Consider the following 25233-nt stretch of genomic DNA (forward strand, 5'->3'; position numbering starts at 1 on the left):
GAAAATGGTGGTCACGTCCGCAGCAGTGCATACCGTTACCGCTGGCGTGGATCCCCATTGGCCACTGTACCCCACAGGACCCAATTATAACCAATGAGGAATTGCACAGCGGTTCCCGACCGTCTCCCGCCACGGTGCACAACGTCAGCGGAACTACCTCACTTCCACCTGTCCCTTCACAAAGAACATGCGGACGCCATTTCAGGGGGGCGGCAGGCCTATGTAATAATGCTGCGTCACAGGAGAAATCGGCACATACTTTACAAATTACACTGTCCCATGACATGTTTGCACATTGTGGACTACTATTGTGACTCCATTGTTCAGTTTGTGACAGTCTCCTTACTCTTTTGTCCCTTCAATAACTACTGCTTCGGATGAATAGGAGATGGAGACATACCCCCGTGTACAGACCCCTGGTGGACTTGGCTACACTGGAGAACAGGCACATTATCCTCTCCTATAGATTGGACAGGGCCACAATCACAGGGCTGTGTGCCCAATTGGAGCCTTACCTGCTATCCGTCACCCCACTGGGATCCCCCTCTTGTGCAAGTGCTATCAGTGCACCATTACCTGGCAACTGGTTCTTTCCAAGTGACAGTGGGCTTGGCAGCAGGAATGTCACAGCCAATGTTCTCAATAGTGCTGACAAGAGTGTTGTCTGCCCTGATCAAACACATGTGCAGCTACATAGCATTCCCGCAGGTTGAGGATTTTGCCACTGTGAAGGCAGAGTTTTATGCAATGGGAAATATCCCCAATATAATTGGGGTGATTGACGGTACACATATTGTGTTTGTTCCCCCAGCCAGAATGAACAGGTGTTCAGGAATTGTAAGAGTTTCCACTCTATGAATGTGCAGATGGTGTGCTTGGTGGACCAGTATATCTCCCACAGCAATGCTAGGTATCCTGGGTCGGCGCATGATGCCTTAGTCCTGAGAAATAGCAGCATCCCAAATGTGATGGGCCAACTACAGAGGCACAGGGTGTGGCTAATAGGTGAGCCCTGGTTCCCACCCAGTAAATGTTGGTGTATGCCTATGGTGTTGGCCATATAGGATAGTGTGTGGCTAAATGTTGTCCCACAATATTTGCAGGTGACTCTGGTTTCCCAAACATATTATGGCTGCTGATCCCAGTGAGGAATGCCAGGACAAGGGCAGAGCAACGTTAAAATGAGGCACATGGGCGAACCAGAAGGATAATTGAAAGGTCCTTTCGCGTCCTGAAGGCCAGGTTCCAGTGCCTCCAACTGACAGGCTTCTCACCAGGGAAGGTCTGCCAGATAGTAGTGGCATGATGCATGTTGCACAACTTGGCCCTCAGACGACATATGCCTTTGCTGCAGGAGGAGGACACTGGAGATGCCCCTATGGCAGCAGTGGACCCTGTGGACAGTGAAGATGAGGAAGCAGAGGATGTGGACAACAGAACATCTGTAATCCGTCAGTACTTCCAATGACACACAGGTGAGACAGTGCAACTTCACATTTCTATTACTTTTGTTGTATTCTGTGTGGCATTGGCAAGCTGGTATTTCCCACTTCTATGCCCACTTACTGTTACCTCTGGATATTCCTTTTGCAGATGTTGGTGATTTGACAAATACTCCTGGTGTGATCACAACAGTCAGCTACAGGTCATTGATGCTATGCTCATTCTATGTACAGTTCATATGCACTGGTTGTACCTGTTTCAATCAATACATATTTGAAATACATGACATACTCAAAATCGATTTATGTCAAAGGGTGTTTATTGAAGTGCTAATATATAGAGGGGGCAGTGCAATGGGATAGGGTGATGATGGAGGAAAGTCCAGGGTATTTTTCCAATCTGTTCGTAGCACAGGTGCATTGTCCGAGGGGACATAGGAAGGGGAGCAATGGCAGTTCAAGGTGGACAGGATGACTGAGTGGGACACAAGGGGGACAATCAGGAGAGTCTAATTTCCTGGCGGGGGTCTTGGCAAGTGTCTCTGGCTTCTGTCTGGATTGCTGGGAACATTTGCAGGGTGGTTCACCTTCTGCAGGGGGAGGGGTACTGGTGGCCTGTGAGTCCTGTGGCGGGGCCTCCTGGCCACTAGTGGCAGCAGAAGTGGAAGGCTGTTCAGATGACTGGCTAGTGGCAGGGGCCCGCTGGTGTGCTGTTGCCTCCCTCATAATGTTGGCCATGTCTGCCAGCACCCCTGCTATGGAGATCAGGGCGTTGTTGATGGCCTGCAAGTCCTCCCTAATCCCCTGATACTGTCCTTCCTGCAGCCACCTGTTCTCCTGCAGGTTGTCTAGGATCTGGGCCATTGTGTCCTGGGAATGTTGAAAGCCTTCCAGGATCTCAGAGAGCGCCTCCTGGAGAGTCGGTTCTGTGCTCCTGTCCTCCCCCTGGCGCACAGCACTCCTCCCAGTTTCCCTGTTGGCCTGTGCCTCTGTCCCCTGAACCGTGTGCCCACTGTCACTGACCCCAGGTCCTGATTGTCTTGTGTGCGAGGTGTAGTCTGGGGTCCCTGTACAGGTAGGCACACTGCTGATTGACATGTCCTAGGAACAGAGGTGTGGGTACCCTGGGTGGGTGCTGTGGTGTTGTTTCCTGATGGGGGAGGCTCTGTGGGGGTCTGTGACTGGGCTTGGGTAACTGGCTGTCCAGTGGTCCCTGATGGGCCAGGTAGATCGTCCAGATCCTGAAGACCAGCGTTACTGTCATCACTGTCGGCCTCTTCTGTTGGGGGACTGGATAGTGCTGGCACCTCCTCTCCAGTGACATTGGCAGGGGTACCTGTGGGGTGTAAATGATGTATTATTCTTCATGTGTATGACATATTGTACATCCCTGGCCTACCCTCTATGGTTATTGTTGCCCTGCCAGCCTTTACTTGTGTATGTTGGTGTATGGTGGGATTGTTAGTTTCCCTATGCTGTGCATGCTTTAGTGATGAGTGTCCATGCAGGGCTGTGAGGAGTGTACATGCATTGGAACATCATGGAGGGCTTGGCATTGTGATTAGAGAGATGTGATGGTGGAGTGTGTGGGATATAGTGGAGTGATGGGAGTGAGGGTATGTGATGGCATGCAGATAGAGGGGTGATAATTGTTGAAAGTGGACTTACCAGAGTCCAGTCCTTCTCCGACTCTGGCCAGGCCCTCAGGATGCAGTAAGGCCAGTACCTGCTTCTCCCATGCCGTGAGTTGTGGGGGAGGAGGTGAGGGTCCACCGCCAGTCCTCTGGATAGTGGAACGTACCTTCCCCCGTAGGTCGTTCCACCTCTTCCTGATGTCCTCCCTTGTTCTGGGGTGCTGTCCCACGGCGTTGACCCTGTCCACGATTCTCCATCATAGCTCCATCTTCCTGGCTATTGATATCTGCTGCACCTGTGCTCCAAATAGCTGTGGCTTTACCCTGCCGATTTCCTTCACCATGACCCTTAACTCCCCCCAGTGAAATGGGGGTGCCTTGTGGTGCCATTGGTGTTATGTGATGTGTGTTGGTGAGGGTGTGTTTGGTGATGTGTTGAGGTGGGTGAAGTGGGGTGAGGGATGTATGGGTGTATATGGTGTGTGTCTGTAGTTGTAGGAGTGGTCTTGGTGTCAGTCTAATGGTGCTTATTGGTATTTGTAAAGGGGTGTGGGTAATGTGGGAGTATGTTTTAAAGTGGTGTGGGTGGGTTGGTGTGGTATGTGTATGGGTGTCAGATGTGTGTTGTTTGAATTGTCCAATGTGGTGTTGTTTTGTCAGTGGGTGTCCATTGTAAACGCGGCGGTATGTACCGCCAATGGTCTACCACCGTGGAATGTCTGCCGTGGTGATTCGTGGGTCATAATGTGATGGGCGTTGTTCTGTTGGCGTAACGGTGTGGGTTTTGATACCATCAGTTTATCACTGACCTTTGGTCTGGCAGATTTGTCTATGTGGCTGTATTCTGTCGGATTGGTGTGTGTGTGTCATAATATGGTGAACGGATATCCGCTGCAGTAAGTTGGCGGCCGTCAGTGTGGCGGTAAGCGGGATTTACCGCGAATGTCATAATGAGGGCCTCAGTGTCTTAATAGGAAGCACTCACTCACTATCATAATGGTAAAATAAGAGGGCAATATGATCTTTTGGGAAAGCTGAGAGGCAAAGGGGATCAATCTAATCAAATATCAAGCAACTTGGGCCAACTCCCTCTCATTTGTGGATTTGTAATTTAAACACAATCTCTCTAATCCAGATTTCTATAGTTTCCTGAAACTAAAAGCTATAACCTGAAAGCTTTGTATCATACATACTCTAGATCTTCCACCACTATTCGGGTAGTTCACTAAACTGGAAAATGCTGTGCCTAGAATATATAACTTCTCTCAACTCCTAGGTCATGGTTGACACAGAAAAGAACTGAATCATGGAATTCTAGCAATAGAAGACATTGTAGGGGGATATCTCTGAACCTGCGTAGCCATATATCTGGAATTCTCTTTTTAAACGAAAGATCACTCGTGCTTTGTCACATATTAGGTTCTGGATATTACACAACGCATAATCCTAACAAAACTCCAAGTATTAGGGCTTTCTGAATCAAATCTCTGTTGGGACTGCGACCTTGAATCTGGAGACAATTCCCACATGTTTAATTGCAAACATGTCTGTCCTTTGTGGCACCAAATTCAAAATTAACTGCAAAAAATCTTTAGGACATCCCCACTAGATATTGATGTTACTATGGCTCTGTTGGCATGTATGCAGCTGCTAATATTCCTAAACTGTCGCCCACAGATCGCCAACTGATTCACCTTGTGCTGGCTATAGGAGCCAAATTGATACTCCCTGAATGGAAGAGTTTTCCAAATCTCTTCTTTCTCACTTGATTGGCTTTGATATATTTTGTTGGAAGTGCTGACAATACATGCTTTCAGAGAGCTCACTAACTCTCACCTTTCAAAAAATTGTGTGGCACCCTAGACGTCTATCTCTAGAAACCTAAACCTCCATAGTCAGCCTAGAAATGATCTACTATGAAATAATAACTAAAGCACATCTTTGTTCACATATTCACTTTGACACGGATCTGCCTGACTTAGAACTCCGATCTATATAATGTCCAACCTTCAAGATACCCCTTTTTCTCTCTTTTATTCTTCCTTTTCTCTATTTAATGTTTTGTTGTTCTGGTTTATTACTAAATGTTCTTCTTTGTCAGTCTGACGATAAAGGTACATAGTGATATCACAGTACTAATTGATTTGTAGACGACATGCTGAAACTCTCACTATGTACTTATATGATTTCATGTGTCAGTCATTCTCATGGGCTCTCTTTTTTAACCATATCAGTTATGTCAGTTATTGCACTACCTAATGTCCTATTTTCTTGCTTGCTAAACCAATGCCAAATATGTACCGTTGTACCCTCTATCACACTACACTTCAATAACAATTTTGTTGAAATGAAGTCTTATGTGCAAAGTAGCCTAAACATCAACAAAAAAGGCTCAGCACTTGAGGGGTTGGGGAAGTCAGGGGAGCCTCAGTAGCTAAAGGGTTAAGGGTCTTATTAAATTGTCTACCAACCCATTAGTTTGGCTGTGGTAATCTTTGGAGAAGTGGTAGGCACACCAGCTTACTTCCACATATGTTGCGTGTATGAGGAGATGACGATTGTACTTTGGTCAGAAATCCCTGTGTTAATTTAGGAAATTGAGTTATTAGTTGCAAAGGATGTGAAACCTTCACAAGTAATAGGTCTGCAATTGTCTCATGACTAGGAACCAAAAACCTCACTGCCATACTTAACTGCCTTAAGGCACCAAAGCAGAGCAGTCCAAGGCCTACTCAGAGGAGATGGTTTAGGCTAGCAATCCCAACTCGCTGGCATGCAACCACAACACTCAAATTATAATTGTTGTTTTTTTATCTCTTTTATTACACAAACACTACTGAATACTATGCATTCCATCACTAACAAATACATCAGGTAGATGGAAATACATCAAATAACACCCTCATGTCATATTACACCCGTACTAGATAATGAACCCTGTAATCACACTACCGCCCATACCAGATGCAGTATCACAACCTAAGGGAGTGTTGTTATTTATAAGACAGGTCTACTGGCTTTGTCAGGGGGGTCACCACATTAATATATACAAGACATGCCTACTAGCTGTATCAAGCAGTCACCCTAATAAAAAAACAGTAATCACATGCTAGTATTCACCATTAACACAGATGTAATCAATAACCATATTTAAATGTAGTTATTTGTTAATATGAGCATTGCTATATTCTTCAATAACTATTGAGTATTATAATTAAAGGAGACCATCTGCACTATACCTGGTGCTCAGGCTGCCTGGGAGCAGGCTAACGAGCATAATGGTGTTCCAGTAGTCAGCTTTACTTTGTTGTCCAGGGGACTGGTGTCCCTTGAACACTCTTGAGTTGTTCTCATGGGTGATGTGGTCCTTGGGGCTGATGTTTGGCTCGGGAGGGTGGCACCACGCATGTTCCTCTCCTCATAAATTAATTAAACAGATGTGGTGACCCCCGGGCCCTGGTCCACCCTGAGGGTAATTCCTGAAGATAAAGCAGAGCAACACACACTCATTTCTTTGATCTAGAATTTTAAAAAGGCAAAATTTTGAAATTACATTACTCTGGCCCTCATGGGCTGATTTACATCAATCTTTGGTTCGTTTTTCACGCAGTGGCGAGCTCTAGCTCTGTAGCAGGGGCAATGGACACCACAGCCTGTACCTTCTCAGAGTCTGTCCTAATCCACTTATTAACTTGCTCTGGTCTAGGCAAATCTATGGGGGTCCCAGTTGCCAGGCAGAACTAAAGTGCCCTGAGGCTGTTGCGTGGTCTGTGCCCTTATCAACACAGCTGTTATGGTCCAAGCAATATAGACTTCTGGTACTGGTACTAAACAAGGTGCAACAAAGTAATTGCCCAATAGACATTCAGTACCTTGCTCCTCTTTCACCCCTACGTTAACTATGGCTAACTTCCCATTGATGTATATCTCAGCTCGAGCAATCAGATACTACATGTTATACTTGCTTGCTACCTATCATGTGCCTTTGCACTCAGGGAGTATCCCCTCCAGTGTGAGATTCTTCCACTCATCCATAGTGCTAGTAGCACCTGTATTCTTTAAATCAGGAAACTTCCTCCAATTCATACTTGTTTCCAATGCAAAAGCCATGGTATTTGGATAGATGTGCTTGAAGGCATTGGGGTTCCTTTCCTAAACATCCATTGCAACCAAGTTGAGTGCAACAGAGCCCTCTTAGATCCCTTCACCCACAGACAACACAATAGCTATTATGGTACAGCTGCTAAAGGATCTTTCACTTGACAGTCTCTTTTGTAAGGTCTCTCCTTGTGACACTTGTAGCAAGTGAAAGACTTGGAAGACCCTTCTATCTTCTCCTTGTGTTCCTAACATGGAACCTAATTTCCTTTTTGCTCATGTTCTCCCTTTGACCTTTGGGGATTGCACTGGCCCTAACCCTCTAGTTTGGAACCAGTCTGTTGTACAATTCTCTCTGTCTTTGGCTTAGAGCAATGTTGCCCCAGTCCATGGCTGACCCTGTTAGCCAACGACTTGCCCGCCAAAACTGCAAGTTTCACTGGATCCTTTTCTATTAAGTCTGAAGGGTGTTGCTTAAGTAGGGTAGAGCAGTTCATCTTGAATCACACTGTCACCAGCAATTGGTTAAGGGCTTGAAATCCTTGAAGCATACCCCTGTCACCCACCCATTCCAGCAATGCAACGCATCATGAATCCATGTTTCAAATGTAATACCGTTCACTCTCCTGAACTCTTTGAATCTCTGAAGGTTCATTTGATCAGCTACAGGTATTCTCCAAATGACTGCTGTCAAAGTCTACCTCCACTAACCTTTTATCTGCCATTGTACTATTCAGGTACTACTGTGTGCAAGGTATGTACAAGCTGTTGTTCTGTTAAAACAAGTTGGAAGTAGCTTTTGTGGATCTAGTAGCTGCTTGTCAGACCCTGTTTGGTGGCCAGGGGGCAGGCAGGGGCCATGGAGATTAAAATATAGGGACTGAGGGCATTTGCCACTGAGGTTCTAAGGACGGTACTACCATGGCTCTGCAAGCTGGGCCAAGAGGTAGCTCCCTCTCCATTTGACTCTCAGAGTAGCAAGAGTAAGTAGTCACAGGATTCTCAGGAAAAAAATGTAGGTGCAGCCCCCATCTGGTCCACCAACAATCAGATCAATGCAGCCCAGACTGGGCCTATTGCACCCAGGCAGTGGCAGCCCTCATCCGGACCTGTGGCAATCAAGCAGATGCAACCCTCTCTGGGTCTGTGGTAATGAGTCAGATGCAGGCCACATCTGGGTCAATGGCAATCAGGCATATGCAGTTCCCACCCACGCATTTGGAAATGACACTGTGGCAGTCCTACCCTGGCTTTCAGTAATCATGCTGTTGCATCTCTGCCCAGGCATTTGAGAATCACACAGTTTAAGATTTGAAGCTCCAGGAGGAAACAGTGGCCCACGAGCACCAGGGTCCCCCCAGACTGCTTTTGATCAGTCTGCTTTTTCCTGAATATCCCAAAGCCATTGAAGACACGCTGGACTTTGCTCCTCCTGGGCAGTCTCATTCTGGCAGGCTCCTTCCCTCTCTCAGAAGGCAGGCAGTCTTCCGGGTGCTTCAGGAAGGTACACAGCCCCTCCAGAATAAAATCAAGACTTCAGGTGAGAGACTGGCTGTCGGTCAGCCCTGGTTGCACAAGTCGTTTGAGCATGCAGCAGAGTACACCTTCCTTGGTTATTAAGTACTTAGATCTGGAACAAAGTGGAGTGGTTTGGGTCCCACTTTGATGTTATTGCACTGTCTCAAACTGTATTACCAGTTCGTGGTGATTCTCCTTCCCAGTGTCATTTCTAAGTTGTCCTTCAGGAACACTTTTTGTTTAGTGTAACGTTTCTCACAGCAAATAGAACTGGGGCGGGCTCCATCCTCAAGCACCAACAACAGAGGCACAAAGAGGTGTGGAGATTCTGCACTTAGCTGTCATCAGCCCAACTGAAGTAGTAATCAGAGAAAGACAAAAGGTGAGGCCTCATCTAAAGGCTTCCTCACTTTTCACATCAGAATCTACCCTTCGCCCCTGCCTTCCCGTAAATGTTAGCGCCCAGGAAGACTAATCAGCAGCTGCTTGCTATCTAAAAAGGGTGATAGAATTTCTAAAGGCAGCCCCGTCTCCATTGTTCTCACTTCAGTGTCTGGGTCTCCTGCCTCCAGCTACAGGAATGTAGGCAATACATTTCCAATGTCTGACAATAAAGTTCTCACCCTCAGTTGTCAATAACGAGGTTACCCACTTGTGCAACCCTTCGGATCACAGAATCGTTTCAAGACATCTCATAGTCATGGCAAGCCTAGGCCTCTGTGCACAAGCTTACATTGACAAGAAGCCTGGGCCAAAATAAAAGTGAGAATGCCAGATATAATCGTAGTTGAGCATGGCAAGGGAGTAGGCCTGCATACTATGCAAGGGACAGTCTCATCCCAATAACTAGTCAACAAATTTATAGTGGTACTGGAGCAATTTTCAGAGAGGGGGGTGCTGCCATCAATGTTACATCACTGAAGTCACAGGAATTGTGAAAAATCCAAACTTCACACAAAGAACAGGTATAGAAAATGAACTTGTGGAGAATAGGTTCCTTCGCTTCTCACTTAATCTCCCAGTTAGCACGTCACTTGTTTTACTAAGGCTTGAGATGGGGCATAGACCATTGGCATTTAGAACTGGATCTTAGACCCCTGATTTATTGGAGGCGGATTTGGGCTTCTTCCAAATTGCTGACATTTTGGTTGGGGTTTGAGGAAATTCTGAGGTGACCCGGTGCCACGAGGATACCCTGGCTCCAGTTTATTAAACGTCTTACTGAAATCGACCGTGAGGAGCTCTGGTCAGCCCTGGAGAGCACTTGAGCACTCTCAAAAACTGTGCTCAAGGAGAGTTATTGGTTGTATATGGATAAAAGATTTCCTAGGCACGGGGGAGCACTCACTGCTCCCTTCCTGGAATTCAAAGATGATTATAAATTAGAAGGCTATTTTGATGATGTAGACCCACCATTAGCAAAGTCACTTAATGTGAAATGTCATATTGGGTTCCTGCCCCTACGTACAGCAACAGTAAAGTGGAATCAACCCGTTCTGACTACGATCTGTGTTGTCCTTTTTTCCCTGAAGAACCTGAATCAATTGAGTAGGTTCTTATTGTTTTTCATTGTACCATGCATCCAGGAGAAGGTGACTTTTGCTGTTTTGTACTCATTTTGGGATCAGAGATTACAAGACTGCTTTAAGGCTAGAACTGATACATCGCAGTCCATTGTCTTTGCCGTCTCCAACTTTCTATTAAATGTGTGGCGGATTTGGCAATCTGCACTTATTATTGGCGACCTGGTTGTCCTATTTTTTTTAGTGTGTATGAAGTTTTAACCTGTTGTTTTTTAATTATCTATGACTTTGCCTGTTTTTATATTGATTATGCATGCGTTTTATTAATCATTGCTGATAGTAGTTTGACCATCTCTTTTTATGGATTTTAACAGTTTTTCTTAAAAATGCAATTCTTGCTGCTGGTAGTTAGACTTCCTCTCATATGGATTTTAATTGTTTTTTTTTAATGCAATCCTTTTTTTAACTTTGTCTGTTTGTATTTGTGCTTTTATGGTGAATTGCTGAAATAAAGGAGATGATGATGATGAATATGAATCAAGCCCATTCAGCAGGAAAGTGTGTGGTATGTAGTGCTGTTCCATTTTGGAAGGCACTTTCACAAATAGATTATAAATGTATGGAGTGGCAATGCACCATCATTTACAGACAACACATTTTCCACTGAAATGACCACAAAAATTGACTGACCTGGAGTTTCACCAATAAAACATTACAGCACACAAACAATAAAGTGTGTAAAATCGATTTTTAGAAAATATTTAGCATTTGCAGGTCACCAAGTAAATTGTCTTGATCCTATTACAGTCTTTCTTAAATGTCAATACAGAACTACAAATAATGTGTTTTCCAAACTGATAATATATTTTTACCGTTAATTCACAGGCATTTAAATTTTGGTGTGTTAGGAAAACACTGACATCATTCAGTCTTTCTTTTTACACTGTATGTACTGCAGCAAATGGTGAGATATGTCACTTTACAAAATACTTTAACTTCGCAGTTAGAAAAAGAAAAATAGATATCTGCCTAAGCTCTTCCCTCCGCTTCCACATCTAACTCACCAAACCTCACTCTACTACTGTGACCTCCCACACAACCCTACTAAATTCTCCCGCATTTATCTCACCCTGCTACTATGGTCTCCCTAACCCTTCCACATACTCTTCCCTCCTCCTTCCCCCTTTCCTCATCTCAAGCCTTTGGGTTGAGTAAATGAAGGATATACTCCCAATTAACACTGCTGGACTTCTTTCCTCCTCCACCCCTCCATTAATCCAGTCAATCTAACTAACAAACTCTCATATCCGCAGCTCAAATGAACTCATAATAATACTAAAACTGTACTCATTATTTCCCGATACTAATCCATCACTAATTCTTGTTGGGTTCCAGAGTAGCGTGCTACTCACCGAAAAGCGCTTCGACGCTTCATCAGGGGTAGTAAGCGCTATATAAATATGATTACAATACAATACATTGCCTCTACCTTTGGTCACTTTCTTTGAACTCCTAGCAAACGTGACAAGATAAAAATAAAATGTAAGCACTTCCTTATTGCTAATTCACTTTCTGAACTCCAGTATGGTTATTTTAGGGGGTTCTGCAGCACCGTCCCTGTCACCTCCGTCGCCTACCCCGGACCTCCCCAAAATCTCACCCTTACTTCCAGAGCCTATGTAAATATATATGACGCAGTGCTCAGACAGACTAGCAGAATTCATCTGCAGGGATATGTTCCCTGTGTGGTGGGGAAAAGTATATATGGAGGCAGGGGCTCTGCAAAGCGCTGGTTGTCACAATGGTTGTGGCAGGGGGTGCACAGAGCCAAAGAAAATTATTGAGGGGGGGGCTCTGCAGGTCTGTGGGCTCTATGTGTGTGGGTAGGGTCCAGGCGGCAGGCTCCTCCTCCCACCCCCGCAAACTCCTCCCTTTCATCCGCCCCCTTAGGCTTTGTGCCTCTGCCGTTCAGACTGGGTGCTGGAGCAGGCAGAGTGCGCCTGCCACCAAGGAAAAGGAGGAGCAGCAGCTGGGGGCGTGAGGCGCCCCCACACTCCGGCGAAAACTCCCGCTTCGCATCTTCGCCGCCGGGAGGCCCTACTAGCTGCCACAAGTCTCCATCACCGCACAACCGTTAGCTGAAGGCAGCAGATGCGAAAGGAGCCCTCAAGGACAAACAACCTCCAGGCTCGGGAAGTAGCTCTTAGTGACGGGATTCCCATTCCCCCGTCGCAAGACTTGAACACCCCTCAATCGCAATTGGACTCCCTCCCCAGGGTAACGAGCCCTCTCACCCCCTTTGGACAAGGATCTCCTTCAAACCCGTAGCGTACTGCGACCTTTCTCCGCGCCGTCAGAGGATAGCCTCAGCTCCTCTCCTTTCCGCAGCCCCCGGACTGTCTTGCGGCCCCGTGCTGTTTCGGCTTTGTGGTCGTTACTGAGCAGCGCTGGGCACTGCTGGTAGCGAAGACACCCGCCTCGCTGACAGCGACAGGCCTTCGAGAAATAGAGCTAGAATAGGAAGACGAGGGCAATACAGGGGAGAGCCTTCCACCCCCTTCAAGAGAAGCCTCCTATTCAACGACGCCAAGACAAAGCTTCCCCTAGTGAGAGAGCGCGCGCCAGTGATTCTCAGGGGACACCCCCAAAGATAAAGCATATTCCGATACCACCCACATCCGAGAAAGAAATCAGTCTGCTGGAAAGAGAGGACCACCTCTCTGGAATAGAGCTCTACGAGGAGAAAGAGACCGTCCCTCCTCTTCTGGCAGACCCCTAACGTCCGTCTTACAGACATTAAAGGCCCAGTGACAGCTACCCCTTACCTGCCCCCACAAATCCAGGATCCTCCCTGTCATGCATGACCTATCTTCTATTAATTAGTATCTAACGCCCCCCCACCCCCCCCCCCCCCCACCCCACCTCCCACACACACTACCACAGCAGGCAACTGCAATCGACACAGCGCGTGCCCTTCTTCAGCTCCCCTCGAAAGCACGAACTCCCGTGTGTCTTTGGGCCTTCACTGCCCATTTTACACCCTTAGTATGAACTTCGCACCGCCTCCACCACCACTGCCCCCGAGCACCTCGCAGTCGCCACCTGGGGGTGGCCAGTACCCTGGATCGCTGGGCTCGGGTCCCCCGCTTCCCTTCACCCTCTCAAACTCCGGGGCCATCCGAGCTGAAATACAACGTTTCGAGTCCGTGCACCCCAATATCTACGCCATTTACGACTTGGTGGAGCGTATAGAGGACCAAGGACTCCAGAGCACCATCCGAGAACACGTGATAGCCATAGAGGGTGAGTACCTGACCATGGTGGTATCACTGGGGAATACGGGGAAGGGGCCTCTAGCGTCCTAGGTCTCTATCCTGAAGCATGGGATCTTCTTAGACTAGCACTCGGGTAACATTGTTTGTCACGCACTGCAGGAGAGGGCCAGGGAACGCATGAAAGGGGATGGGGACCATAACGAAATGACCAAGGTCTGCTGGCGGTAGGAGTGCGGGGTGCATTTCAGTTAAAACAGAGGCAGTTGGAAAATACAACACCGAAGGGCGGAAAACAGAGGGTGTGATTACTCTGCACGGCGACTACAGGCCTGAAAACAAGATGCAAGTGAGATGCCAGGTTCTGAGCCTCCTTGAAGAGGAATCTTATGTGATGGATAAGTAAGAGGGAACAACTAACTTACATTTAAACCTACCTTCTGAACACGTCCCTGTCAAAAATCAAATGCATAGGATAAAGCACCTTTGATGTGCAACAGATATGGCAAGAGGAAGAGCGAGAAGAGATGTTTTCCTATAGATTTTCTTTGGAAGTGATTGAAGGCTCTGCCTTCTGGACAGGGTAAAGTTAGTAGAGAGGATCTGGTTTGAGTGAAGAGATAGAGGAAGAAGAGACATGCGAGAGTGGCGAAAGGGAAGAGGTCAGTGGATGTTAGATATTGGCTACGTTGTTGCAGAAGAAGGTTGAGAGTGCATAATAGAGGTTCTGTAAGTGTGTGAAAACTGGAACAGCATTCTGGGTCGCCAAAGCATTTAACAATTGTGAACACCTCTTTTGCAGAATGTGAAGAATGAATTATTTTCTCGGCATTGAAAGTGGCATGTATAGTTAAAAGCAGGATTTTGTAAGCATGGAGAGCAGCTTGAAAATCAGTGTGGGCGGATTGGGAATAAGTAGGCCGTCAGCATCTCCGGTTTCTTTTTTGTTTGTGTTTTTTTCACAGAGGAGCTGCTGCTCATCCAGCTCCTCAGAGTACCAAGGAGCAGATTGGTGGAGATGTAAGGCTTTTTTTTTTTTAAAGAATAAGTGATTGGTACCAGACTGTCCAAAGTGTTTGATGTCCACCTAGGAGTATTTTATTTATGCTCTGGTGGATTTTAAGGCTCCCTGGGGAATATCAGGTGACCTATTTTATGCTCCAGGGCGCCTGGAGACATTCTGGGATGTCCTGGCTGCTTACGACCTACAGCTATTCATGGGTATGTATTGTTATGTAGGTAAGGCCTTGGTAAGCAATAGTTTGACACAAATAACCTCTAGGCGATAATCATTACATTGGTGCTACGCACAGTTGGTAAGTATTTCCAAGTGGTTGCAGCTAGCAAGATAACCTACTGCCTACTCTGTTTCCTATATCTTGGCACAGTGAGCGGAACATAGCCTAGAAATCAAAGGCCCCGTGTTGGGCAAAAGAGCATCCATTCATCCACTAGGATAAGTAATTATTAATTATGAAATGGCCCTGTGGATCATTCATATGGCCTTGAATGAGGGGCGGTGTTTCACTGGCAAGCATAGAGGTCGTTCATCTGTTTAAAAAAATATATATATATATATAAATGTCACAGCTGTTGTAGCATGTACTTGGGCAAACCTAGATTGCCCTCGGGGTAATGTAGTGAAAGATGATTTGAAGGGTGCCATAAATGCTGTAGGCCTTTATGTGTATCCTGGAATGTTGCCTGCTTTCATAGAGCCACAGATGCCCTCATAGCTTCCAGCGTGCTCTGAAGTGTTCCAGCCAAGCATGTTTTTGGGGGGGCCTTTTTGAAGCACCCAGGGTCATTAGATGCTTTCTAGGATTCTCTGAGGTGGTGAAGTCTTTGAGGAAGTTGCAGTGGGTTAAAGGGACTTTGAGGGGTGCCCATGGCACACTAGTGACCGTCAGGTGAGCCAGAGATTGGCTTTGAGGGGCTGAGTCCCATTCCTTCACTTAAACATCAACCCTAAGTCTGGCGTTGAGCACTCCTGTCTCCTTGGGGCACATGGGTTGAGCCCCTCAAGTTTCCAGACTCCTCTTGGCCATAGACCCCAGTGTTGAAGCTCTGGGTTCACTTCCTAATCTAGAGCGTGAAAACCCCACGTGCCCAGATGCTGCCCTTGAAATCATCTCTTGTGTGCACAGGGTTGGGTCTCCCATTACTTTATTTTCGCTGAAGGAAGGTTCACCGCGCCTGACGATGGTTACCTTTGTCCCAAAGCTTTCGGCACCTCTAACATTAACATTACTGTAGATTTGCAGTTTATGAACTGTGCCTCCATCTTGTGAATGCACCGCGCATTTTGTTTGCCGCTCAGCCGCCGGTCAACTCTCCTAATAGCGAAGATGTTATTTCACTGAATATTTCATAGCGTGCGCTTGTAGAACTTAGTGGAGGTCAGACGGAGACTTTATATTCAGCTCATATATTAGAAGCCCCCGAAGCTGCTTGTCAGTGCTAGGCTGGGTGGCCTTGCTGAGCTGCACAGTCTGTCTGCGGACCGGTGTGTGTGGGAGGAATCGGCGCTTTGTGCGGAAATAAGCGACGAATCCTGCAGCAGGGTTTGTTTTCTGCGTGTAGGATCAACCGGAACTCTGTATGCCAACACAAAGGAAACAAATGGATGCATGTTTGGGGACAAGGCACCATGGGAGCAATCCATGTGCAGTACGTCACTCAGGCTTTTGGGCTACTTGTTGGGCCATTCAGTCTTTTTATTTGGGGGCGAAGGGTTGTTCTGAGTGTCATGTTCTGCAGACGCTGTGGTGCACATTTATGGGCTTTCTATGGTGCCTTGTTAGGTACGGATTTTTTGGTGCACATTTCTAGGCTCTGCATAGTACCTGTTCGCTCCAGGGATTGTATCCATTATATTTAAAGACCCTCCTGTTCCAGGGGCTCCCTGTTGTTTTACCAGACTTCACTCTAGACAGGTGGGACTGGGCTCAGCAACCGCTGGAGGGATTTGTACAAAGATTTTTAAGGCCCTTTCTGCCATGCTGAAGGGAGTTGTGCAATGGTGTTACATTGAGATGGAACCTATTCTTAGGTCTGCGCGAGCACTTTACAGTCATGGTCAAAAGTCTCTCTTTTCCACACCTCTCATACTGGATTGGAAGGTCCTTTCCCGAGTCCATAGCTTTTTGCACAATGAGTGCTTTCTAATGCTACTTCAGACGTTCCTCCTTCCAATCTCGGATATTGACCTCCAATTCTAGAGCATTCTTAAATAAAAAAGATAGCTAACACTATTATTTATGTGCAGATGCTCAACATTTCGACCAAATAATGCTGTAAAGTTACTAAGGGCATTTATAAGAGCAAATCAGCCCATGGTCACACGCACCAGGTGAGTGATGAGGAAGGATACTTGAAGTGATGAATTGTGCTTACATGAGTGAACATAAATATCTTTAATATACATGGGAGGAATTCCTTCTGGTTTAGTCTGTTGGTTGCGCCGGATGTCAATGGCATTCTTTCCTGACCATGCTGTTTATTCTCTAATGCCATGTGGTGAGGTTTGAAGTTTATTCTTTTCGGAAATTTTAATAACAGTATCATATTCCCTTCACCTCTCTTAAGAATATACACGCCGAAGTTATTGAAAGTTTTTGAGACAGTGGTTTAAACCATGAATCATTTGGGTTCAAGGAGAACCCCCTCACGTTATGCTAACAAGGGTGTAGCAGGTCCTCCACCGAAGATAAATATTTATGTAATCCACGACGATAAAATCTTTCAGGAGACGCTTTGTGGATTAGAACATTTCTTTATTCTGAAATGGACCCACGACCGCAAGACTACCTTCCACGCCAAGAGGTCTCAGGGAACTGCCTCCAGGCTAACACTCTCGATCCTGGAATGCAGTTGATGCCATCAAGGTTCTGAGCACAAATAGAATCATCTTCTGCCACACAACCAACAGCCGAATGAGCGCCATGATTAGGTAAAACTTTAGAAGTAACAATGGACCTTTCAGTGCTTTTTGCAATATAATTTGGGTGCTAATATAATACATGCAACATAGCTATATATTCTTCAACCGATTCTTCAGCTGACTGCCTGCGCTTGGCAAAATTAAATATTTCTAACAGAACACTGGATTAATTCGAATATTGTTTCTTATTTTTTTCTTTCCTCTCCACATAAACATTCCATTGAATATCTTCACTTTGAGGTGCTGGAATGGGTGATAAATTGTCAAAAACACGTTGCACAGGGACACTCAAATGGTTAAATAAGAGGGCTGTTTTCCTAACTGGTGAATATTCATTAGCTCAATTGCTGTAAGATAATTCTCAAATATTCTAAACCACTCACACCACATTAAATCTGGTTTTCCATCCTTACAGAAGGGTGGAGGTTGAACAACTTCTTGACTTGACGCCATCCCCCCCAAAAAGTAAAAATGAATGAGGTTATGATGTACACACAATTAATAATAATGATACCTAAATCAATAAAACTGAACATTGCAGCACATAAGATGTGTAACTATGAGCAAAATCAAGCAGGCACAGTAACTACTGTATTTAGTCAAGTTTACAAAAGACTCCACACAGTTCCTGGGATTTCAAGTACAAAATCATGAAAATAACGCTGCTATTTCAGTAGGCGTCTCTTCAATTGGCTTTGAGTAAATGAATATAACTGCACCACACTTTTTTCGCTAGTTCAACGCTGTACACTGCTTTGAATTTAGATATATCAACACCAGTCGATTGCATAGTACATTTCACACATTTATCATTTGTAGCTGTGGTAACTGCTTTAAAAGGCTTGACAAAAGAAATTACAAGTTGGTCAGTACTATCAGGGCGAATTCACTCATTCTGGAGTCATACTCCTTCATGCAATTCACCACACAAAGTTTCTTGCAAGGATCAAATCTCGGATAAAATATGGTATCAGACATAGTTCTTGTTCTTCTAGTAATCTCAAAGGTAACCTCAGAACTACCATAGAAGCTGTTACTTACCTCCAGGTCCTTGATGTCAGAAACTCGACCGCAAGAAATTAAGCAAAGTAAAGAGTCCAGCTTCATAGAGTCTCCTCAGAACTAGATATCTGTTAACGGACCAACAGTTAAACATGGAAAGCCCTAAATTAACATCCCTTAAGGAATCATACCTAGTCCCAGGTGGTCTCCTCAAACTGATGCTTTTAAGTACCCTACAAAAAAATACACTGTTTTCTTCTTCCCTGCCATTAACCAGACTATGTCCTGCAGAAATGGCAGATATGTAGCAATTTACCATTATATAACTAAGGCCCCTATTAAACTGTTCTATGAGGAAGTTATCAACCTCCACTGTAGGTCCCTCTACAAGATCCAGATCCCTTTCCAAGCACCAACATACCCATGCTCTCCAGATCCCTCTATATCTGCTATGGGTACCTGGAGCCCAGGACTCATCCAGAAGTTCTTCAGCTCCTCCCAGAAGGCCTGACACCTATCTAGATCTCCTGACACTCTCCAGGCAAAAAGGTTCAAAGTCCCATTCAGTACCAGAGGATGCTCCTCTTCATCTGTGTTTATTAAAAGACCTTGTGCAGCGGGTAGAAAGAAGGGGATGTTGCAAGCCAACTCAAGGGTCAGCGGAAACCATGCCTGTGAGACCCAAAATTGAGTTATTAGGACAAGTGAACACGTGTCCTGTCTCACCTTCTGGAGAACTCTCAGAATCATGGCAAACGGAGGGAACACATAAGCAAAGGTCCCTTTTCAAGTCTGAAGAAATGCACTCACTGCTAGAGCACCCGGATCTGGCATCCAAATGAAGTATCTCTTTAGTTGAGACGTCGGTCTGCTCTCAAAGAGGTCCAGCTTCAAGGGGCCCCAAACTTGAGATAGCTTTGTTTAGTTTCCAGTTGCTGAAATCTCGTAAAAACATTGAATTCCAATCTGCAGCAACATTGGCCTTCCCTGGCAAGTGTTCTGCTTTCAGGTTGGTCTTGTGTTCCAAACAAAATAACCAAAGCTTCTTTGCTAGCTCTGATAGGTCTTGGGATCTTGTACCACCTAAGCGGTATATATACGCAACCGCAGAAACATTATCCATTTTTAACAAGACTGCTCTGCTTTGCAAACATTGCTTGAAACTCATAAGGGCATAACGCTCTGTGGTTAATTCTAAATAATTTATATAGTAAAAAAAAAAATCTTACTGAGACCATAAACCACCAGCCTCTTGATGACCCGAACGTGCACCTCAGCCAGCTAGGCTTTCATCTGACTCCAAGACAGCCCGTTGAACACCCGAAGATCGCTCTGCCATTCCAGGCATCTAGATTCTGTAACCACCAGGACAATTCTTATCTTGCTTCCCTGTCTAGAGACACCCTGTCTCCATACCATAGCCCTTTCTGAAGGGCTTTCACTTTTATTCTCTGCAGAGTCCAATAGTGTAGTGGGCCTGGAAAGATTGCCTGAAGAGAGGATGATAAGCGGCCTAGTAGTCTGGCTAGTTCACTCAGACATAATGTCTCCTGCTTCAGAGCATATCTCATTTCCTTTGGCAATCTTCTTAAAGGGTAAAAGTAGAATAACCTTCACGGTGTCTATAGTGAAACCCGGGAACTCTAGGGGCCTGAAGGGGGTAAGGACAGACTCCTTGTTTATGATAAAACCCAAACTCACCAAAATAAACATAACTGTATCCAGATCTTTCAAAATCTGATCCTTGCATTGGAACATAAGTATGTCATCCGAATAGACTATCATTCGTAAACCCTTCTCCCTGAGGTGGGAAGCTACAGTCCTCATAAGCCTTTCATGAAGCACCATGGTGCTGAGAAAAGGCTGAAAGGGAGTGCCTAGAACTGGACACGTTGGCCCTGCCAGGTAAATTGAAGATAGGATTGATGGAATCTGGTCATGGGAATGGTAAAATAGGCATCTTTGAGGTCTAACGTCACGAGCCAGTCCTTTTTTTAACAACATATCTCTTAACATATGGATTCCTTCCATCTTGAAATGTCTGTAAACTAGAAACTTGTGTAGCTCTCTCAGGTTTATCACAGGTCTCCACCCCTTGTCCTTCTTCTCCAGTAGGAAAAGAGTATTTACGAAAATGTTCTGATCTATAGCTACCTGTGTGATGGCTCTCTTCTGCAAAAGTGATTTTATCTCATTGTCTACAATCTGGTGCTGAACAGAAGATAAGTTAATTTCCCTTGGGGAAACATCCTGAACTGGATCTTGCTAAAATTCTATGTTGAATCGTCTTACAGTTTCTAGAACCCAAGGGTCTTGTGTAATTAGTTCCCAGTTTTGGGAAAAAATCTGAGGCGTCCTCCCACTTTTACCAGAGAAAAAGAGAGAGAATAGTTCATGGTGCTCACCCTGATATCCTGTTGAGCTTTGTCCATGTCCCCTAGGGCCCCTGCCATGAAGTGAATTTCCTCTCTGCTTTAACCTATGTGAGATCTATAAATTGAAAATGGGGACCTTTGTGAGCCGCGATCGGCAAAGAGTCCCTTTCTGCTGGCCCGACCAAAAACACCTGTGTTGAAGACTTTGCCCATATTTTATTGTGTTTTATCTAAGGCGGTAAATGTCGCTACATACTTGCTCAGCGTTTTATTCATGTCTTCACTGAACAAGAGACGTTTGGGGTTTTCTGATGCTTCTTTTCCTGCCTGGTCTCACAGTTTTGGATTTATCTTCATGAATACAACAGATATATCAAATTTGACAGTCTAATTCTCCTTTCCTTGTGAATGCCCAGCTCTTAGTTATATGGTGGGTTATCAGAGGGGTATGGACCAGTTTGCCCCAAGTCATGAATCAAGTTCCAAGAAAATAGTGCACTCATAAAAATCAATATTCTCAAAGTTCCATCAATTTGGAATCTATAATGAAACTTTAAATCCTTGCTTTCAAAAAAAGGTTTCATTTATTAATATTGACGAATCTTAAGTGTCTTAGTGTTCCATGTAGAGATCTTGAGCATATAAGGAAAAACAGCCGACACGTGTTTCGCCCCCTTGTAGTTAGTTCACCCAGGGCTTTTTCAAGGCTGCAAATAGGCTAGCAATGGTTAAGTCAAGTAGTGTGGGCTATAGAAAAAGTGCAAAAATGAAAAGTGGGCTTGAGGTAGACCCCATGTTCCAATGTTGGAAAAGGAAGGAATGACAGGGTAGAAAATAAATAAATAGCCCCAAAGCCCTTGACCTCTGTGGCAAGGTAACCAGAGTGAGGGTATCAAAAAAGGGGAGTACATGCTTGTAAGTATTTAACTTGTTGTAAAAGAAGCAAGATTAGTGATAGCAGGGACAAAACGGAGAAGAAAAAGTGAAGAAGAAAAAGGAAAGAAAAGAGAAGATGAAGGTGGATTCAATCCCTTAAGTGTAAAGTATATTGATGGCAGTATTCTGAAAGAGATATGTATTGTGATAAAAAAACTGCATATAAGACAGTATTGTACCAAAAGGACATTCGTAGTAGACCTTCCATTCTTGAGCAAATGCGATCAATCTAAATAAGAGCATTAAGTCATGAGTATAATTTCCCCTCATTCTTAAAAATGAATAGAAATAATACATTCTATATAATGGAGCAATTCTCATTTAAGCAGAACAAATAGGTTTTGCAAGAAGAATATCATTTACCCTGCTAAGACACTTATGTGACTGGGAAGAATATTGTAATGTGCCTAGCTATTGGTTTTAGCAAAAAGTTGTGAATCAAATAAGAAGCTAAATGGATTAGATTTTAATCCTCAGAAGAACGCAAAAAGGTAATCCCTCATTAACCATAATGGAGCAGCATAGTTGAAAACAATTGAATGTCGCTACGATTGACAAGGTATTATAAGATGCATAGAGATGATAGTAATGTGGGGCAACAGTAACGTATATTGTATATGAGGTTGTGGAACTTTCGTTGGATAGATAAATAACCTATCATTGTAAAATTATACAAGAATGATGATACTTTGGGCTGATTCAATATTAGTTTATGGTATTCAGGAAAATACACTTACCGATTCATTATTGATGGAACTTTGACTATTGATTTTTATGAGTGGGTTATCTATTTTCTTGGAACTATCTTTTTGAATACGACTCTTGGCCTTTCTGCATTAATGCTGGCATTCACGTTGTCTCCAGTTAGGCGCTCAAAGTTTTTAATTTGACATCAGAGTAGGACAATGCTTTGGTAATGAGTGATGTAGATTGCAACTTTGTGATAGAAGCTAGGAGCCTCAACTCTTGCAGTGTCATGGGGTTAGTCTGCAATTCTGTATTCCCACTGAGCTTGGTGCCACTAGCCACCAGGTTGGGTATAAAAAAAGTTCCTCTTTTGCCTAATAGTCTGCCCTTAGTCCTTCAATATGGCCCTGATGTCGCTACACTTGAATTTCAGGAAGGTAATCCTCAATCCTCTTTGCCCCCTCAACACCTTCATAAAGTGTGGTTGCTTCTCAAACACAGTAGTCATCTGCTCTAAATCTCTTAGTGCTCTCTTATACTACTCCATCTAGCCCTGCAAACTCCACCCACTCTCCGGCTTAGCTGGAAATCAACACAGGAGATGTTCCCATCACTCTCTGCACTGCTAGGGGCAAACCACAAGGGGTGATGTCTTTAGTTCTTTATGGCTATTACTTTTGCCTCTGACATCTGTGTTGCTCTGATGGGGTGAGCAGGAAAGGTAGCTCAGGTCATTGCTCAGAGTACAATCAGTCACTCCATAGCCTGGTCAAAAATTACTGTTTTGCTTATTGCACTTTGGCTGTCTTATATGCTACCATTTCTGGTTATTTTATTATGAGAAAGGTGTGTTGGCCCTAAATCTTAAAGAGTCACAAAGAATACATCTGTGCATTATTATGCTACTAAAAATACTGAATGGGATATTTAATTCTTCAAAATGTTTCTGTAGGAAATCTGCCTTTTCTGCAGGGTTGCCATTAATGTTTTGTCTTTTTGCTGAACCCTATTATTGATGGCTGGAGTACTCTTTGCACTTTACCCCTGCTGTCTGGTAATGCAGTGCAGTGCCTCTGCTCCCCTTTCTATGATGGTTGCATTGGCATATTCCTGTTAGCACATTTAACTTACCTATACATTCCCAGTATATTGTACAAGATGTAACTAGTGCCTGAAAGTTAAGTGCCACTAATGGACTTCAGCACCTATTGTGCCATCCACTACTTGGGAGTAGAAACATGACTTCAGGCCAACCATTGTAGCATGGCTCGAGCAGTTTGAAATCTGCAATTCACTGTGCTGTCAAAATAAACTTTTTAAATGAACCCTTTTGACAGGTCTAAGCCTTCCTTTTAAATATTAATATGTCTCTCTGAAGTAGGCCTTGTAGCCCATGAAGCCAGGTCCATGGAAGTAGGACATGTAGAAAGTTAATGTTAAACCTCCTTAGTGTGACTAGCACCTAAAAGTTATTTTCACTCTAGTAAGGCTGGCTGTTCCATAGAGGAAAACTGACATAGACTATTCATTTAAATAGACTTCAGCACCTTTTGTGCCATCCACCACTTGGGAGTAGAAACATGACTTCAGGCCTACCATTGTAGCGTAGCTCGAGCAGTTTAAAAAATGCAATTCACTCTGCAGTCACAATGAACCCTTTAAATGAACTCTTAGATAGGTCTAACCCTTCTTAAACATTAATATGTCACCCTTAAGTAGGCCGTGTAGCCCATAGGGCCAAGTCCATGGAAGTAGGATGTGTAGAAAGTTAATGTTAAACATGTCCTAACTGTAACTAGCAACTAAAAGTTATTTTCACTCTAGTATGCTGGCTGTTCCATAGATAAAAACTGCCATACACTATTACATTTAATGCTATTTTTGGCTAGGAAGAAACTACAACTGTAATTATTGGACTCTTTGTAATTATTAGGACCCCAATTTACTAGTGAAGTTGGACTTGGAATAAATAATAAGGATAAGGTATTTTTAGAAAGTTACCTTTACCCTGCTTAAAGCCTCAGGTGACAGATTGCATTAGCCTACAGCTGCAGTCCTCTGAGTGCTTAAGTTCTGAATGAGGTTGGAAAACTGCTCCTAGAGCAGAGGCGTAGACCTGGGTGTTTGGATGCATTTTCTGTTTCTTTGGCAGATTACCGTTTGGGCAGTGCCCAGGAACTTAATTTACTTCAGAGGGCCTTCCATGTCTCCAGCTGATGGCAGATGACACCTGGACAGGCCCTTTCTTTTCTTCCCCCACTCTGACAGACATCCATCCAATTGGAGAAGTAGCTAGCCCCAGACCTGCTTTAGAGTATTCACAGAGGAGAGGCTGATTTTTTCCCTAGCCACAACTCTTGCACAGGCACATAAGCTGTGCACAAGGGGAGAAGGGTTTTGCCATCTTGGATTTAGGCAGAGAGGCCCACTGGGGGATTGTTTGCAATAGGACACACAAGAAATGCTGCAAAAGTAGGTAGGCTAACACATAGGAACTTTTACCTCATTTGTTAGGGAAGATCCAGGAAACACCTCCACTCATAAGCTGGTGGCAGGCATAAATGTGTTATCATCAGTACCCTCCTAAGAACACTGCTGAACCTGAGGAAGATCAGAAGAAGGTTGACTCTGCTGTCTGAGATCTGAGAAGAGCCCTGAAGGACTGGACCTGCTCTCTCTTCTATCCAGGACAAAGAAGTCAACTCCAGGGGGTCATAAGGCTGATCTCCTTTTCAAGCTACAGGGGCACAACAGTATACAAGGAGCTTTTCCTGCAACTGCCTAGCTGACCAGTTCCAACTGG

General features: G+C 44.6%; 1 protein-coding gene across 1 annotated transcript in view; it reads left to right on the forward strand.

Annotated features, from left to right (window-relative positions):
• The first annotated feature begins 12186 nt into the window (after nt 1-12186).
• The window catches only part of LOC138261617 (arf-GAP with GTPase, ANK repeat and PH domain-containing protein 3-like), a 2246054-nt gene continuing 2233007 nt past the window's right edge, over nt 12187-25233 (forward strand). The window contains exon 1 of the mRNA XM_069210744.1: nt 12187-13518. Within this exon, the coding sequence (XP_069066845.1) occupies nt 13263-13518 (256 nt within the window). The 5' untranslated portion in view covers nt 12187-13262. The remainder of the gene's footprint in view (nt 13519-25233) is intronic.

This window comes from Pleurodeles waltl, chromosome 10 (assembly GCF_031143425.1).
Source record: "Pleurodeles waltl isolate 20211129_DDA chromosome 10, aPleWal1.hap1.20221129, whole genome shotgun sequence".
NCBI lineage: Eukaryota > Metazoa > Chordata > Amphibia > Caudata > Salamandridae > Pleurodeles > Pleurodeles waltl.